Source organism: Schistocerca cancellata, chromosome 3, assembly GCF_023864275.1.
Source record: "Schistocerca cancellata isolate TAMUIC-IGC-003103 chromosome 3, iqSchCanc2.1, whole genome shotgun sequence".
NCBI classification, from domain to species: Eukaryota; Metazoa; Arthropoda; class Insecta; order Orthoptera; family Acrididae; genus Schistocerca; species Schistocerca cancellata.
The window spans coordinates 360,104,614-360,123,937 of record NC_064628.1 but is presented as its reverse complement, the minus strand read 5'-3'; the positions used below and the strand labels follow the sequence as shown (position 1 = coordinate 360,123,937).

The 19,324-nt window shown below is 44.4% G+C and overlaps 1 protein-coding gene across 1 annotated transcript in view; it reads right to left on the bottom strand.

Moving 5' to 3' along the window:
- Window positions 1-19,324, bottom strand: part of LOC126175049 (netrin-3-like) — a 455,725-nt gene that overhangs the window by 100,053 nt on the left and 336,348 nt on the right. Inside the window, exons 2-3 of the mRNA XM_049921560.1 lie at window positions 14,739-14,888; window positions 11,429-11,506 (exon numbers count right to left, since the gene is read on the bottom strand). Of these exons, the coding sequence (XP_049777517.1) occupies window positions 11,429-11,506; window positions 14,739-14,888 (228 nt within the window). The remainder of the gene's footprint in view (window positions 1-11,428; window positions 11,507-14,738; window positions 14,889-19,324) is intronic.

Genomic DNA, 19,324 nt, shown 5'->3' with positions numbered 1-19,324 from the left:
TTACTCGCTCTCAAAAGCCACTGCTGAACTGCAACAAAAGGTGCAATATGAGTGGAACAATCGATTGCATGATACCATTCGGCACCGTTACGATCGTTTGCATGCGAGACCGCCCGAGAGGGTTACAGTGTGTGCTGACGCGACTGTTTGCACACGCTTTACTGTGACACGTGTGCTTTATTTGATCTGAATTTTCCTAAGTTCCTGCAACGATCAACTACCTGTCACTTACTTGTCACTAAAAAGAACATGTACTTGAGGGTGTAGCCTTTTTTTCGCCAGTGTATTTACAGAGATGAGCAGTATTGTTAATATTTCTAGTTTTTCTTCCTGAGTTGCTGCTTCAGTCATGTTTATCATGTAGACAAGATTAAATATTTTCCGTCTTTGGCACTGGATGGATATTTTGTCTCAACCCCACGTGTTTCATCTATTCGTATTAGGGAATGTTCCACAGATCTCTACCGAAAAAAGCGACACGCCAGCGACATACGAGATGCAACAATAAATTAATGAGACTGATGTGAAAAAAATGTTGCTTACCGTTTTAGTCAAGTTTAGTGTTATCTCCTTTAAAATAGTTCCCTTCTGATTGCACACGCTGTTTCCAGCGCTTCTGCCATTGATTGTATCATTTCTCCAACTCCTCTTCTGTAATATCCTCCAAGACCCTCGTCATAGCTTTTTGGACATCTTTTGATGTTTGAAAATGGTGTCGCTTGATCGGCGTTTTGACTCTTGGAAATAGAAAAAAGTCACATGGAGCGATGTCTGGTGAATAAGGTGGCTGCGGTAGTACTGAAATTTGTTTTGAGGTTAAAAATTGCTGTACTGACAGAGCAGTATGGGATGGTGCATTATCGTGATGCAGAATCCAATCTTTCTCATACCAAGATCGTCAGTTAATATTAGACGAACCGTTTCTCGTTTGATGTTCAGTTCCTCTGCAATCATTTTCACGGATAATCTTCGATCAGATTATATGAGTTCACGCACCCTGGGCAAGTTGACATCCATCTGTGAGGTTGATGGTCATCCACTGCGGTCTTCATCTTCAACATTCATTCTGCCTTCACTAAACATTTTATGCCAACGAAAAACTTGAGCTCTTGACATAACCTCCTCTCCAAAAGCCTTCTGACGCTTAGCATAAGTTGTCGTCGCGTTTTCACCCAATTTAACGCAAAAGGAAATGGCATACCGTTGCGCTAAATTATGCAGTTCCATTTCCGTGCCGAGAGACACAAACACGTGTTAACTTATTACAGCACAACTGACGACTGAGCAGCTGCATCGATGTGCCGCTTGGACTAGAAGCAGCTTATACACCAAGGTCAAAGATATTGTGCCTACGCAAGCCTGCAGGATTGCCACATCTTGCAAAGAAAATCAGTCTCATTACTTCATTGTCGCACCTTGTATAGTGCTCAACATATATAGCAGTCCGACGATATTTTCGAGCAGCTTCTTGCCTGAAATGCGACCCCGTTCAAATGGCTCAAGCTGTTCCACAGGAGTACGTGCTCCTCGGTGGGGGATGGCATATCTTGTAATGAATACTGCAGACCTTATTCACCTCTAACAAGGAGAAGTAGTTTTTATGTTCGCTATTCTTTTCGTGTGTCCATTTGTCAGTACGTATGCTTCAGATAAACACAATATAAACTTCCGACAAATTTTAAGTCACATTTAGACATTTTATTGGACATAACTTTGCTCGCTACACACGGCCCTTAACCTTGCTACAGGGTTGGCGAGTCAGGTGTAGCGTTCACGTTATGTACAGTTAAATGGCTAAGTGTATTATACTCTTTAGATAGTATAAACGTTATTCCAGGTGTCTTGTTTAGTGTTTACGTAAGAAAACTGTCAAATTTCTGGTCACCTTACATGACTGACATTCTATCATCCATCTGCGCTATTATTTATAACCGTGTACAGTAGTGGAAATCAATATAAAGGCAGGGACCACGAAAGTAATAGTACAACGTCTGAAGCTTACTTGTATCGAATTTGCTGTGGAAGTTGTAGATACATATAACATAAGCAATCATAACAGAATTACATAGTTTCTCTCATAACACGAGTAACAAAATTAGACGTTTTCATTTCCTGGATGGAAATTGGTATAAAGGCTCTCACTGTCCTGCCGTGTAAGTGCATTGTTAGTATCTTGGACAACCTCTGTTCTTCCTAATTGCCTCAAGAATTCTCTTCGGCATTGGTTTTGTTAGGGATTGTAGTTCTTGTCGCCCACTCTTGTCGTATCGGTCTTCTCAGCTCACATACGACCTCAAATTGCCTTCCATTGGGATAAACACGCCTTGAAAGTCTTTCCACGGGGCTCAAATGCGGGCTTCTGCGGGCCAGGGCAAGACATCGATGTCTTTATCTTCGAACATATTTTTAGTTGTAGCAGAATCATACACAGATGCATTATCTTTTTGAAACATTGGACTTTCGTTACCTCGGTCCTCATACATACTAATCAGTTCTGTCTGTAGCATCTCAGTGAACATGTTAGAATTCATTCTAGTGTTCATCGAAGCAATGCGTGGTTTATCTTTAGCGCAGAAACCTGCCCAAATCATGACACCTCCAACCACTAAAATTTCTGCTCATTCTTACCTGTGTTCTGTTCGCAGATCAAGCCAATAATATTGAAATCCATCCGGCCCATCGAAATTAAACTACTTCTTATCACTGAAGATCAGCTTATCCCATTCTAATATCCATGTCTTATGTTTCTCAGCAAACTCTAATCTACGTTGTTTATGTATGGATGTTAGGATGGGTTTCTGTAGTCGTTTCTTGAATGCAAGGTGTTTGTCATGTGACAACATTTGTCGTACATCTCTGGCAGGTACAGCCAATTGTAAATCAGCAACAAGTTGAGAAGAATAATGGTTTGTGGCTCTTACTTTGCGCAAAAGTAGCACTTCCTATGCCTCAGATAATTTTCTACTTTGTCCAAGTTTTTCAGTGCTGTCCATATCGTGCGCCCAATCTAACGAAATTAGCAATCACTGTATTTGAACATTTTTAACTTCTTGGTAATCTGACTTTCAGAAAATCCAGTTTCCTTGTATGTATCGATTTTTGCTGTTTCATCACATGATGACTGTTTTTCGCATGGTACTGTCACGATCGAGGTTTGTGTACACAACACGCACTGTCACTAATGGTGTCTGTTTCGTATCTGAAATAAAGCCAGGTACGCACTCGCTAACATCGCACACAGCCGACTGCCTATATACCGAGTGCCACCCTCTGCCACCTGAATCGTTGATGTGTTGTTATATAGTGTACTACTGACATGAACTATGACACCATTTGACTACATTTGTCAGCCGGCGGAAGTGGCCGTGCGGTTAAAGGCGCTGCAGTCTGGAACCGCAAGACCGCTACGGTCGCAGGTTCGAATCCTGCCTCGGGCATGGATGTTTGTGATGTCCTTAGGTTAGTTAGGTTTAACTAGTTCTAAGTTCTAGGGGACTGATGACCTCAGAAGTTGAGTCCCATAGTGCTGAGAACCATTTGAACCATACATTTGTCAGTATACTGGATTTCATAATATTGTACAGGGTGATCAAAAAGAATACCACAACTTTAGGAATTTAAAACTCTGCAACGACAAAAGGCAGAGCTAAGCACTATCTGTCGGCGAATTAAGGGAGCTACAAAGTTTCATTTAGTTGTACATTTGTTCGCTTGAGGCGCTGTTGACTAGGCGTCAGCGTCAGTTGATGCTAAGATGGCGACCGCTCAACAGAAAGCTTTTTGTGTTATTGAGTACGGCAGAAGTGAATCGACGACAGTTGTTCAGCGTGCATTTCGAACGAAGTATGGTGTTAAACCTCCTGATAGGTGGTGTATTAAACGTTGGTATAAACAGTTTACAGAGAATGGGTGTTTGTGCAAAGGGAAAAGTTCTGGACGGCCGAGAACGAGTGATGAAAATGTAGCACGCATCCAGCAAGCATTTGTTCATAGCCCAGGAAAATCGACTCGCAGAGCTAGCAGAGAGCTGCAAATTCCACAATCAACTGTATGGAGAGTCCTACGAAAAAGGTTAGTTATGAAACCTTATCGTCTGAAATTGGTTCAAGGACTGTCTGCAGCTGATAAGATTAAAAGAATCGATTTCTGTGATTTTATCAAGAAGCCCTGATCTTACCCCCTGCGATTTTTTCTTATGGGGGTATGTTAAGGATATGGTGTTTCGGCCACCTCTCCCAGCCACCATTGATGATTTGAAACGAGAAATAACAGCAGCTATCCAACGAGTTGGAGTATCGGGTTGATATTGCTCGAGTGTCTGGAGGGGGGCCATATTGAACATCTCTGAACTTGTTTTTGAGTGAAAAAAAACCTTTTTAAATACTCTTTAAGAAATGGCTCTGAGCACTATGGGACTTAACAGCTATGGTCATCAGTCCTCTAGAACTTAGAACTACTTAAACCTAACTAACCTAAGGACAGAACACAACACCCAGTCATCAAAATACTCTTTGTAATGATGTATAACAGAAGGTTATATTATGTTTCTTTCATTAAATACACATTTTAAAATTTGTGGTATTCTTTTTGAATCACCCTGTATATACATTATGCACAACTGATCCAACCGACAATAGTGATTTCCACTACTGTATCTGCACCGAGATCCCTTGCTACGTTAACACCTGAGTGGCAAAGAACTGGTTACGAAGCTAACATCCCTTTTGAATCACTGATAATGTAACCGCTGTGGTTTTTGATGTCTGTTTACTGCGGTGTAAATACACCGAAAATGACATTGTACGTCCGTATGTTGCCCTTGTCAGGTCTGCATAATGGTCAGTTGAGCTGTGTTTTAGTCACTTCATTGAAACTCCACACTTACACTTCGATGACCAATAAGGCAACAATATATGAGAACACAGGAGGTTTTTTTCTTTGGGAAATATTATTCCGTAGTCACTGCAATTATTAACATATTCTTTTGAGCCAAAACATTATGACCACCTGTTGAACAGAGAGTTGTCCACTTTTGGAACACAGTACAGGAGAGGCTCAGCATCGCATGGATTCGACGAGTCGTTGGTAGGTTTCCGGAAGTAGGTAGCACCAGATGTCCCCGCAGAAGTCACGCAGTTCCCGTGAACTGCGGCAATGGTTTGTGGACACGGAGCGGCTCCTTATACCGTCCCAGATGTGCTTCATCGGTTTCAGATCAGGCAAATTCGGTGACCAAGATGTCAATGGGAGTTCGTTATCAAGCTCCTGAAACCGCGTAACGTAGTTCTGACTTTGTGACACGGGCAGTTAACCTGCTGCAAGACTGCCATCGCCGGGCGAAAACATCGAGCATGAAGGGTTGCTGTAGGTCGACAATAACGCTCACGTGATTTACAGTATCACCCTGCCTTCGATTACTGCCACAGGTGACACGACCATCGACGTGATGCAATAAGATACGAGATTCACCCAAACATGAGACTCGTTTCCTTTTGGGGTTCAGTTTCGACTACGACGATCCCGCGCCCCCTGTAGTCGTAATTGGCAATGACGTTGGGTCAACATGGGAACACGTAGAATTCATCTGCTGAGGAGCCCATTTCCAACAATGCGCGCTGAATTGTGTATTCCTTAACACTTACGCCACTAATAGCATTTTACTCTGTCGTCAAGTCACCCACAAGTCGTCGCCTCTTATCCGCTCGATATGGCGCACTTTCCTTGTCATGAAAATCTTGAGTACATACGCGTCTGTGTCTGGGCAGACGGGCGATAAATATTTAGAATGGCTGATAGGTTTCACGGAATTTTTCAGATTAAAAACTTCCGACCGCCTCGCTAAAATTCAAGCCTGTAGTGACTCTGAATTGCCGGGACTGATGTGACAGGAGTGTTTGAACAGTAATGGTTCCTACAATCAGAACCTTGTGCAGTCTACGCCACCAAGTAACGTCGTGCAGAGGATAAGAACTGTTCTTCGATCCGGGATGGTATGGGTTCAAATACCCGTCCAACCAGCCCGATTTAGATTTCCTGTGGTTTCCACGAACGTATACATAAAAGTGCCGGAATGGTTCGTTTGATGATGGTATGGCCGGTTTACTTCTCTATCCTTGTCCTATCTGAACTGCTGCTACATCTCTGCCACTTACAGCTACTCATCCTCCCACCGACGCAATAGTCGTCATCTCAACAGCGAGACTATAGCATGCAGGGTGATGGCACAATGAAATAACTGAGTACTACAACGTGCCTCCTTTCCTATTAGGTCCACCCTTTCGTTCCCTGCAATGCCCATGTCCCCTGGTAGCCAGCAGTAAGACACCTCCTTTCCCAGCGGTTGTAGTTGGAGGAGGACAGCCTGGACATTCTTGAACTACTCTGTCTGCTGGGTACACAAACTGTATAGAGTGAAGGGCACTCAGATCATAGGAACTGACAAGAAATTGAGCACTGGAAGAACGTCTCATCTGCCCCAGTCCCCGCAAGATTATGCATAATACTGCGTCAAAGACATGAAAGTCTTCAGGCAGTCGGACCTTGAGAACACGATCCGGGAAAACAACAGAGCAACCATCTGAGGCCCCCTGTTTGGGCCCATCCGTAAAGACATCTACATAGTTGTGGTGCTCAGACAAAATGTCAGAAAATAGCGCATTACAAACAGAAGCAGGGGTGCAATCTCTCCTGCGCTGCATCAAATCTAAGGTCACTCTGGGTCTCGGCAGTAACCATGGCGGCAGACGGTTAAAATCCTGAATTTGAGGCTGTACTTGGTCCACACCGAGTGACTCCAGCACACGCTGCGCGCGTATCTCAAACGGCATTGAGGCTCGTAGACGGTTGGAGAAAAGGCGTTCCAGAAGCGGACGACCAACAGTGTGGTATGCGGGCGGAGTCGGAGCTGCGAGGAACTTGCGTGCCCGGTTCACCATAAGGAGTTGCCGATGGATGGTGATTGATGGTTCCCAGGCCTGAACCCAGAGACTGGCTATGGGACTGGTCCTATAAGCACCCTTGTTCAGACGAATCCCCTCATGGCGAACAGCGTCAATGATCTGCAGATCAGAAAGCCTTGCCGATCCATACACCGTGCACCCGTAGTTCAGCCGCGAAAGCACGAAAGCTCTATAAAACTAGAGCAGACAAGCCCTGTTGTGGCTAAGGCACTTTATGATGTTCAGTGCCTTGGGAGTCTGGCTTTTTGAATCTGGAGTTCGGAATGTAATATAATACCAAAAGTCCTCAAATATGTGGTGTTGGAATGTTAAATACACTTCTGGCCATTAAAATTGCTACACCTAGAAGAAATGCAGATGATAAACGGGTATTCATTGGACAAATATATTATACTAGAACTGACATGTGATTACATTTTCACGCAATTTGGGTGCATAGATCCTGAGAAATCAGTACCCAGAATAACCACCTCTGGCCGTAATAACGGCCTTGATACGCCTGGACATTGAGTCAAACAGAGCTTGGATTGCGTGTACAGGTATAGCTGCCCATGCAGCTTCAACACGATACCACAGTTCATCAAGAGTAGTGACTGGCGTCTTGTGACAAGCCAGTTGCTCCGCCACCATTGACCAGACGTTTTCAATTGGTGAGACATCTGGAGAATGTGCTGGCCAGGGCAGCAGTCGAACATTTTCTGTATCCAGAAAGGCCCGTACAGGACCTGCAATATGCGGTCGTGCATTATCCTGCTGAAATGTAAGGTTTCGCAGGGATCGAATGAAGTGTAGAGCCACGGGGCTTAACACATCTGAAATGTAACGTGCAATGTTCAAAGTGCCGTCATTGCGAACAAGAGGTGACCGAGACGTGTAACCAATGGCACCCCATACCATCACGCCGGGTGATACGCCAGTAAGGCGATGACGAATACACGCTTCCAATGTGCGTTCGCCAGACACTGATGCGACCATCATGATGCTGTGAACAGATCCTGGATTCATCCGAAAAAATGACGTTTTGCCATTCGTGCAACCCATGTTCGTCGTTGAGTACACCATCGCAGGCACTCCTGTCTGCGATGCAGCGTCAAGGGTGACCGCAGCCACGGTCTCCGAGCTGATAGTCCATGCTGCTGCAAACGTAGTCGAACTGTTCGTGCAGATGGTTGTCGTCTTGCAAACGTCCCCATCTGTCGACTCAGCGATCGAGACGTGGCTGCACGATCCGTTACAGCCATGCGGATAAGATGCCTGTCATCTCGACTGCTGGTGATACGAGGCCGTTGGCATCCAGCACGGCGTTCCGTATTACCCTCCAGAACCTACCGATTCCATATTCTGCTAATAGTCATTGGATATCGACCAACGCGAGCAGCAATGTCGCGATACGATAAACCGCAATCGCGATAGGCTACAATCCGACCTTTATGAAAGTCGGAAACGTGCTGGTACGTATTTCTCCTCCTTACACGAGGCATCACAACAACGCTTCACCAGGCAACGCCGGTCAGCTGCTGTTTGTGTATGAGAAATCGGTTGGAAACTTTCCTTATGTCAGCACGATGTAGGTATCGCCCCCGGCGCGAACCTTGTGTGAATGCTCTGAAAAGTTAGTCATTTGTATATCACAGCATCTTCTCCCTGTCGGTTAAATTTAGCGTCTATAGCACGTCATCTTCGTGGTGTAGCAATTTTAATGGCCAGTAGTGTAGTTAATATTTTCTGCATGTTAAGGCTAGACTGGTGCAACTTGGTTACACTTCTTTAAAGGCGAATGAATGCAGGAAGTTTATCTGGGCGAAGTAGCGCGCGTTGCCCATCACCTAGAAAACGCAAACTGCTCTTGCGGAATTTCTTACGATCATCGCGAAAGGAATAAGAGGCTATACTACAACCTTGCCTAGTCAGAGCTTTTAAAACTGCGACCGTTTTCTGCTTTTTTTTGTTTTGTATTTGTTCTGTCCATTCTCAGAGTTAATAATCACTGTGCACATCTAGAGACTAGCTGCGGTTACGGCAGGTCGACGGTTTATGTGAAATGGAATTACCACTTCCTGAGAAAACAATTTGTATCCCCCCTCCCGGCCGCGGCGCCTGAGTAAGGGAGCGGTGAGCAAACAGGGTGCCTGCCCCTCCATCCTCCATAATCCTCGACAATCCCCGATAGACGACCGAGGAAACGGGAATTGCGGGGCCATTTCGGCGCAGAGCCCAGGAGGCAGCAAATTTCCGGCGCAGGAAGCAATTCTAAACACTCATCTCGCGGTGCGCCGGCATTTGGAAGCCGGCGTCTCCGCCCCTACCGCCATCGGCTCCGCTTCTTCCGAAATAAACAGGTTATTTGCGAGCTCTTAGCAAACTGCGTTAAACAGCAGCTATAGTGTTGGAGAGGTGCATTCGGGACAAACGGTGCCTGCTGGAATTTTATATCGGACGTCTACAGGATTTAAATAATAAGAAGAGTATTTATCTTCACTTCATTCCTGCAAAGTAATCGAACTTCAGCTGTTTGTTGCGGGGCGATTATTCAATTAATGGCTACCCTTAACTCACGAACACATATTGGATACGTCCCCGTGTTAGTGAGCGTATTGAATACTTAATTACTTCCCGTACATCTATATCAATGATATTTAAGCCCTTCTACCGTATGTGGCAGAGGGTTTTCGTTCAACTACCATTTCCCCCCTCCCCTGTTCAGTTCGTAATCGTTGCGTGGGAACTACTATCTGTAAGCCTCTGTATGAAGTCTTGTTTCTCTAATTTTCCCCATTATGGTCATTTCGTCAGATGAACGGGGAGCAAGTAATATGGTCGGTGTGGCCGAGCAGGTTCTAGGCGCTTCAGTCCGGAACAGCGCGACTGCTACGGTCGCCGGTTCGAATCCTGCCTCGGGCATGGATGTGTGTGATGTCCTTAGGTTAGTTAGCTTTAAGTAATTCTAAGTTCTAGGGGACTGATGACCTCAGATGGTAAGTCCCACAGCGCTGAGAGCCATTTGAACCAGTAATATGGTTGCCGTCTCTTCTAGGAATGTACACTTGTAGTCTCCTTCGTATACCATTTCTTAAAAAAGAGACATAACAGCTTGTAATATTAACTACAGTTTTTTGCAGACTATGGGAATCTGCCATTTCAACGTCTCCATAAAAATGGAACTGTGCAAGGATGGCTACCGTAACTCCGGGCATACACATGAACACACTAGGTCGCATTCACCTGGATTGGTCGAAGTGGCTACGAACTCAATGACACCGAGACCTGCAAATCGCACCTGCCTGACTTTAAGTGCCAGGGTGTCCTCTATCGTTACGAGAATGAAGGTGACCACTTTCTCCCTTCAGCTGTGACAAGAGACGAAGCGTCGGTCTGTGGAATATCGACGCAAAGACTCGCCCCAGAAAAAGAAATTCAAGACGCAGCCCTCAGCTGGAAAAATTATGGCCACAGTGTTCTGAGGCGCAGATGGTGTTCAAAATGTGTTTGTAATCTTATGGGACTTAACTGCTAAGGTCATCAGTCCCTAAGCTTACACACTACTTAACCTAAATCATCCTAAGGACAAACACACACACCCATGCCCGAGGGAGGACTCGAACCTTCACCGGCACCAGCCGCACAGTCCATGACTGCAGCGCCTGAGACCGCTCGGCTAATCCCGCGCGGCGTAGATGGTGTTATCTATGTTGATTTCCTTGATCGTGGAGCAACAATGAATTCAGAGTGTTACATCACAACGCTACGAACTATGAAACGACGGCTAACGAGGGTCCGAAGGGAAAAGTGAAATGTTTTCCTGCAGCATGACAATGCCAAACCATACACTCACTGAATCTCATCACCGTACGGCATCCTCCATACAGTCCAGATTTAGCACTGTCTGGCTTGAATCTGTTCGCGACAATGAAAGACGATCTGCGGGGCATCATTATGCTTCTGATGAAGACGTTGAGAGAACTGTGAGACTGTGGTTGCAGAATCAGAGTGTCGACTTCTTACGTGACGGCTTCACTAAACTTGTTCATTATAGGGCAGAAATTTATCCAATTGGCTGGTGATTATGTGGAAAAGTGAATAGTGGTAATAAAAGATCACATTCTAAGGATTATTTCTACGTTTGATTTATTAAAATATTCTCATCAAAACCCACTTAACGAAGGTGAAGACATTACTTTTCATTCAACCCTCGTGTATATATATATATACTGTCCGTCCCTGGTAGCTGCGAGGTCAGCACGACGGAATGTCATATCTAACGGTCCGGGTTCGATTCCCGGCTTAGACGGATATTTTCTCCGCTCAGGGACTGGGTGTTGTGTTGTCCTTATCATCATCATTTCATTCCCATCGACACGTAAGTCATCGAAGTGGCGTCAACTCGAAAGACTTGCGCGAGGAGAACGGTCTACCCGACGGTAGGCCCTAGCCACAAGGCATTTCCATTTTCCATTTATATATGTACTCACCTCTTCCGCTGGTGGAGGCACCACCGCCACTCTCTTCACTGCCAGTAGAGATCTGCGTGGCGGCCACTCGCGGTATTTCTGTAAAGAAGGACACAGTATTCAAAATCGTGTCTCTCTTTTGCCAAGACAATAAATCATGACGTCCATCTGGAAATTTTATTGCTATACGACAATATATTAAGAATAAGCCCTTCCTTATTCATTACTTTTTCAAAGATCTGTTCTAGACACAGTCAAAACAGGCAACGTATGATAACTGCAACATTACAAAGGAAGCATAACAAAATTAAGCTCAGGCTACGAAAGAAAGTAATAAAATTAGGAAAGAGGTAGTATGACTTTGCAGGGGAGCAAGATCCACCGAATAGTTACAATTTTTCTTTGAACTTCATTCGCAGACAGGTTTTGGATATATAGTGGACTAAAACAACTTAATATGCCTATTAATTCTACTAAAATAACTTGTTCTGGCCCATCATACAGCACTCATAATGAAAATATTAATTTCCGATAGCGGTCTGCGATTGATCTCTGTTTAATCTTCTTCCGTTACAAAATTGGTTTTACAGTTGCGGACTCAGCCTAAGCATCCAGCACACGGAAATACATCAAGATATTCCTACTGCAGAATAACCTAAATTTTATGCGGCTTATCCTAAAATACCGCTGTTTATCTACTACAGATTGCTCAGTAATTGCCTACGCACACTGACAATTGACAAACAATATCGGTTACATGCATGCTGTGGGAAGAGGAGCGTATTTACGAGGAATATTGTATTACCTGACAACGCTATTAACAGGTGTTTTCATTTCGTTCAGACTAGGTAATGATACAGTATGTACAAATAGTGATTAAGACATATCTTTAAATGCTTGTTAAATATGCAGGGACTCGCCATTTCTTGCTTTACGGTGCAGAATACAAACCGTAATCTGGGCATTTGAAATACGCTCTTACAAAAGAATGATGATCATCAGATGCATAGATTGAGTAAAAAATAAGAAAATACTGAATCGAATGATATAACACATCCTGATGCAACAAGGACTCGTCGGTTTTTTAATGGAGGGGAGATGGAGCAGTAAAAATTATAGAGGAGGATCAGGGCTTGACTACAGCAGATAGGTTGAAGAGGCTACAGGATTCAGCATTATTACATTATGAGATTAGCCTGGAGCGCCACCGACGTTTCCGGACCGCTACACTGCCAGAAATAACAAATCTGGGAATAAATGGCTTTGAAATTATGTCTGTCTCGTGTATTGATGTTGCGTACAGCGTAGTTCCTCTTAAATCGACTTCTTTTGCAAAAAATAGAGTCAAGGACTAAATGTAATGAGATGTATTTGGCCATACTATCTCGAGGTGGTGGATCCTGAATGCGGTCGAGCAGTATTGTATTACGTTATAACACGAACATAAATTCCACTGACTGCCCATGAGAATTCTCTTATTGTTAGTTACATACAGCAACTAATTACATCTTCACATGTGCCTGTAGCTAAGAATCCTCTATAAATAAGAGCAGTACACATTTTGTGATGAAGAACGTAAACTGCAACAATAAAAACCAATAAAACAACTGGTAAAATTTTAGTATATTCCACTGGATTAGCAGTGATGATATTGCTGGAGTAATTTATCAAAGTGTCACGTACGTGTAATTATTACTGAAGGATAGCACCATCCGCACCAGAGTCGTCCTATGGAACATAGAAATAAAGACCGGAGTCCACTCCACCAGTCGCAAAACAAAAGGAAAGGAAGATAACTCTAAAACTACCGAACGCAGGTTATAGTGCGCAAACATACTCAGAAAATACCAGTGCAATACGGCATATTTTTGGACCAAACCCCTCTCCCCCCCCCAATGTTTCAAGTGCTGTTCTCGTGTACGATTTACATTACGAAAGGAATTTCACAATATAATATATCGTATGTAACTTAAATTAAAATCTAAAGTGCAGCCAACGGATTTTGTTTTCATTTTGTAATGAGGAAAAGAGAAAACAAACAACTGCTACAAGCTTACCTCGGGGAAGATCAGTTTGTGTTCAGAGAAAAGTAGGATCACGCAAGGCGGTCTTTGGAGAAGGAATTCAAGTTCAGTGAGAAGAAATAAAACCTTTGAGATTTGTCGATTACATTGCAATTCCGTCAGGGGTAGCGAAAGACTTGGGGGAACAGTTGAACGGAATGGACAGTGCCTTGAAAGGAGAATGCAAGGTGAACACGAAGATCACAAGCATAATGGAATGTAGACGAACTACATCAAGCCATTCTAAAAAAAATGGCTTAGGAAATGAGAGACTAAAACTAATAGATGGGTTGAGTTATTTGGGCAGTAAAATAACTATTGGCCTAAGTAGAGAGGATACAAAATGTAGACTGGAAATGGCAAGAAGTCGATTCTGAATAAGAGACATCTGTAAGCACAAAATATAAACTTGAATGATGAGAAGTATTTTTTGAAGACGTTTTTCTAGAGCGTAGCCTTGTGCGGAAGTGAAACGTGGACGATTAGCAATTGAGACAAGAAGAGAATAGAAGCTTTGGAAACGTGGCACCACAGAAAAATGCTGAAGGTTAGATGGGTAGACAGCGCAACTAATGATGAGTTTCACAATCTGCGACATCGTCGCGAAAATAGCGGTGACCCGTATACATAATAAGTTTCCTAGAACCGCTCGGCCATTCGGCCGGCAAAAAGTTCGTGACCATAGACGTAAATTAACGTAAACTTATTAATAATGAGTTACTGAGCAAAACTGGCGAGAAAAATATGTGGCACAACGTGGCTAAAAGAAAGGATAGGTTAATAAATTCAGTATTGGAGGGAAGTGTGGGGAGAAGAATTATAGAGGAATAGCAAGGGATGAATACAGTATACCGGTTCAGTAGGAATCACCACCACTACCACTACCACCACCACCACCACCACCACCACCACCACCACCACCACCACGACCACCACGACCACCACCACCAACAACAACAATGGAATTTTTATGGGATGGAGTAGTTTTGTCCGGAGGTAAAAATCTTTGCGATTAATTCTCATTACTTTGGTCTATGGCACCATGTAAACAAAATAGGAATGATGAACAGTATGTGTCTTGTTGGCGTTGCTAGAAGAAGAAGAAGAGAAGACTGCTTCTTAAACCAAGATTTAGCAAGAGACATTGCACCAACGGGACACACAATTTCAATGGGAGGCAGGATCGAGACATGATTTCCTGCTGTGACACACTCGCATGCATTATTGGACAAACATGTAGCAGCAGGATCTGCGAGGAGAGTACTCACTGATGCAGGGCGCGATGTGCGACCGGCTCTGTTGGTAGCCCTTGGCGCAGCGGTTGCAGGTGACGCCGGTCACGCCGTCCTTGCAGGGGCACTGTCCCGTCGTCTGGTTGCACGTCTTGCCCGACGCCCCGATCGGGTGGCAGTCGCACGCTGTGGACAAGAAAAGCACTAGTCAGCCAGCCGTCGGAACACGCTCTTTATACACTCTAACTGTTTCTCATGGCTACACCTACAACTGCACTTCCCAAGTCAGTGTACGGTGTACACTCTCATTTTCCGGTCCTTCTTCCAGCCAAAGACGACTCGGTACGGAAATTATCTAATTTCGCCGTCGGACCTATTGAAGCGTAACTGCCTCTTTCTTTCTTTCGCTTACGCCATAGTCCCGCAGCGATCGCAGGGTCGGCGTGGTTACAACGGATTTGGCAAGGTTAGTGTTAGGGATGGCCGGATGCCCTTCCTGCCGCCACCCCATACCTCCCAGGACGGATTCAGTGTACCCCAACTGTCTGCGTCTAGTGTAAATCGTGAAATAGTGCGGACGTGTTACAAATGTCTGCGACGCGTGTAACTGAGGCGGAACGTGGGGACCAACCCGGTATTCACTTAGCGGGATGTGGAAAACCACCTAAAAACCACATCCAGGCTGGCCGGCACACCGGCTCTCGTCGTTAATCTGCCGGGCGGATTCGATCTGGAGCCGGCGCGCCTACCCGAGTCCAGGAAGCAGCGCGTTAGCGCTCTCGGCTATCCTGGCGGGTTGAAATGTAACTGCCTCTATTATAATATAGAGATCGATACCCTGAATTAGTACAGCATCCGATACATGTTTACTTTCAGATTTATAGAGTGTCTTTTCAGGTTTTTGGCATTTTCAAATGGTTTTGAGTAGGTAATGAACATTTCTGAATACTATAACGTTTTAGATTCCCTATTGGATACTAAAACACTGAAGTAGGCTGTTTATTGGATACTACAATACAGAAATAGGTTGTGAGTCGGATACTACAATACAGTTGTAGGTTACGTTTCAGATACTACAATACTGAAGCGGACTGTGTAATGAGTACTGCAGTCAGTTTTACAGACTCAAATGTCGGCAAATAAAAAATGAAAATCTAAAAACACATATCACAATACTGTCTTTGGTAATTACACTTACATAACTTAATTACACTACTGGCCATTAAAATTACTACACCACGAAGAAGACGTGCTACAGACAAGAAATTTAACCTACAGGAAGAGGATGCTGTGATATGCAAATGATTAGCGTTTCAGAGCATTCACACAAGGTTGGCGCCGGTGGCGACACCTACAACGTGCTGACCTGAGGAAAGTTTCCAACCAATTTCTCATACACAAACAGCAGTTGACCGGCGTTGCCTGGTGAAACGTTGTTGTGATGCCTCGTGTAAGGAGAAGAAATGCGTACCAGCACGTCTCCGACTTTGATAAACGTCGGATTGTAGCCTATCGCGATTGTGGTTTATCCTATCGCGACATTGCTGTTCACGTTGGTCGAGATCCAATGCCTGTTAGCAGAATATGAAATCGGTGGGTTCAGGAGGGTAATATGGAACGCCGTGCTGGATCCCAACGGCCTCGTATCACTCAGCAGTCGAGATGACAGGCATCTTATCCGCATGGCTGTAACGGATCGTGCAGCCACGTCTCGATCCCTGAGTCAAGAGATGGGGACGTCTGCAAGACAAGAACCATCTGCACGAACAGTTCGACGACGTTTGCAGCAGCATGGATTATCAGCTCGGAGGCCATGGCTGCGGTTACCCTTGACGCTGCATCACAGACAGGAGGGCCTGCGATGGTGTACTCAACGACGAAACTGGGTGCACGAATGGCAAAACGTCATTTTTTCGAACGAATCCCGGTACTATTTACAGCATCATGATGGTCGGATCTGTGTTTGGCAACATCGCGGTGAACGCACATTGGAAGCGTGTATTCGTCATCGTTATACTGGCGTATCATCCGGCGTGATGGTATGGGGTGCCATTGGTTACATGTCTCGGTCACCTCTTGTTCGCATTGACGGCACTTTGAACAGTGGACGTTACATTTCAGATGTGTTACGACCCGTGGCTCTACCCTTCATTCGATCCCTGCGAAACCTTACATTTCAGCAGGATAATGCACGACCGCATGTTGCAGGTCCTGTATGGGGATTTCTGGATACAGAAAATGTTCGACTGCTGCCCTGGTCAGCATATTCTCCTGTCTCTCACCAATTGAAAACGTCTAGTCAATGGTGGCCGAGCAACTGGCTCGTCACAATACGCCAGTCACTACTCTTGATGAACTGTGATATCGTGTTGAAGCTGCGTGAGCAGCTGTACCTATACACGCAATCCAAGCTCTGTTTGACTCAATGCCCAGGTGTATAAAGGCCGTTATTACTGCCAGAGGTGGTTGGTCTGGGTATTGGTTTCTCAGGATCTATGCACCCAAATTGCGTGGAATTGTAATCTCATGTCAGTTCTAGTATAATATATTTGTCCAATGAATACCCGTTTATTATCTGCATTTCTTGTTGATGTAGCAATTTTAATGGCCAGTAGTATATGTTCAATTTCTGTTCTCACGGATTGACAAAGGCAAGAAAACTTTCAGACGAACAGTAATCACAATCATCTCTTTGACATGTATATACCTGAAAGCTAATATCTTGAGAAGGAATTCAGTTGTGGCTAATATTCGATTTACTTTGGCAACGACCACGTCTCTTGTATAAATCCAAAAAGTCAACGGATTGCTAAAAAATCAAATCGATATATACTATGATGAAACGCCTAACTTCAAAAGTAGCATATTTATGTTTAGTTATTAGATTTCAATCATTTATATCTCATTGAAAAGCTTGAAGGACAGAGTAAACACACTGATTTTTTGATTATGTCAAAGCTGCTGAACTGGGATGAAATTCGAATATTAAATACGTGAATTAAGTCTAAAATGGAAATTCTAACACACAATTAATTCGCACAAGCACTTATATGAACGTCTTGTTTTGATTTTTGTAACACTGAAACAATTACAAAATGCTGAAGTCTTACTTTCTACACCGAAGATGAGCATTAATTGTAAATGTATAACGTTGCCATTATTTGTTTAATAATGCTGTCTGTATCGCTGGTATATGCTGTTAAGAATGTTGGTTTTCGTACCATTATATTCACCCACTAAATAAAACAACATAGAATCCTTAATTATGGATATGCACTGACCGACAAAAGAAGTTAAGCACCCAGAAGACATAATCGTAGGTCAATGTAATACATAGACGTGCACACCATCGATTGTTATGTGAATGATTACAGCTGGAATTCTCAGCGACGTGTAGAATGGTTCAAATGTGTGTGAATTCCTAAGGGACCGAACTTCTGAGGTCATTGGTCCCTAGACTTACATATTACTTAAACTAACTTACGCTAAGAATAACACACACACCCATGCCCGAGGGGGGACTCGAACCTCCGGCGGGGGCGGCCACGCAATCAGTTACATGGCGCCTCTAACCGCGGGGCTTCTCCGCGCGGCTATAGAATGGTCACCGGAGTGCATTGCGTAGTTCGTTCAATGGTATCTAACGTAATGAATGCTGTCAGTTCTACTGTGAGAAGTTCAGATTACGATTCGTCAACGTCAAGCTCGCAAAATACTGCCGTTGGTGAGGCCTAGCAGTATATTGTTATTTCAATCTCATTATCATTTCTGTTATTTGTGTCGACCAATATCAAGCATCGTGTTGGCAGCATTGGTGATGGTGGTTCACGTGAAAGAAATGCATAAATAAATGAATTAATAAACTGTTTGTATTGCTCTTGAGTGTTCAGTCGGGTGTAGACGCTTCCGAAACACGATATATCGACAGTGTACCTTGCCTTCAGGTCATACCTGTACAATGGGCTTTTTCATTACATCGCGCCTCCTTCATTATACTCTTAATGCTCAACACCTGTTCCCTCACTACCAGGCCGCACGTCATGGTGGTGGGGGTGGTGGTGGTGGTGGTGGTGGTGGTGGTGGGATGGTGGAGGGAGTGGGGGAGGCAGGAGATGGTGGGCGCAAACGCCGGTCCCAGAGTGCTCTTGCCGCATCGCTCGGGCGCGTAAAAGTCGCTCTCGGCCGTCGTTGAGACTTCGGATGGCTGAGCACTGGGTGCCACGCTTTACTGAGAGTGAAATCACTGTCCCTGTTGACCAGCCTGTCGGCCACTCGTTCTTCAACAGCCTTCTTTAGAAAGCGATCCGATACGACGAGGTCTGTCTCTGTACTCCCATTTCTTCATATTTATTGAGTCCCTTACGGCTATGTAGTGGTCCCGAAATCGCAGATTTTGTTGGTTGCTCGAATTCACCTGCATTCCTGGCACGTTCATTGACTGTCCCCACTGTCTGGCCGATGTATGCCTTAGCGCATTAGAACAGAATGTGTCAGACAGCCAGTTTACGGAGCCCCAAACCATCTTTCACCGTACTGAATAATGCACTCTTTTCCTGAGGTGGACGGATGTTAAGTCGAGCCAACATCCTGTCGATTTTGTTCGATACCTCGCCGGCGTTCTA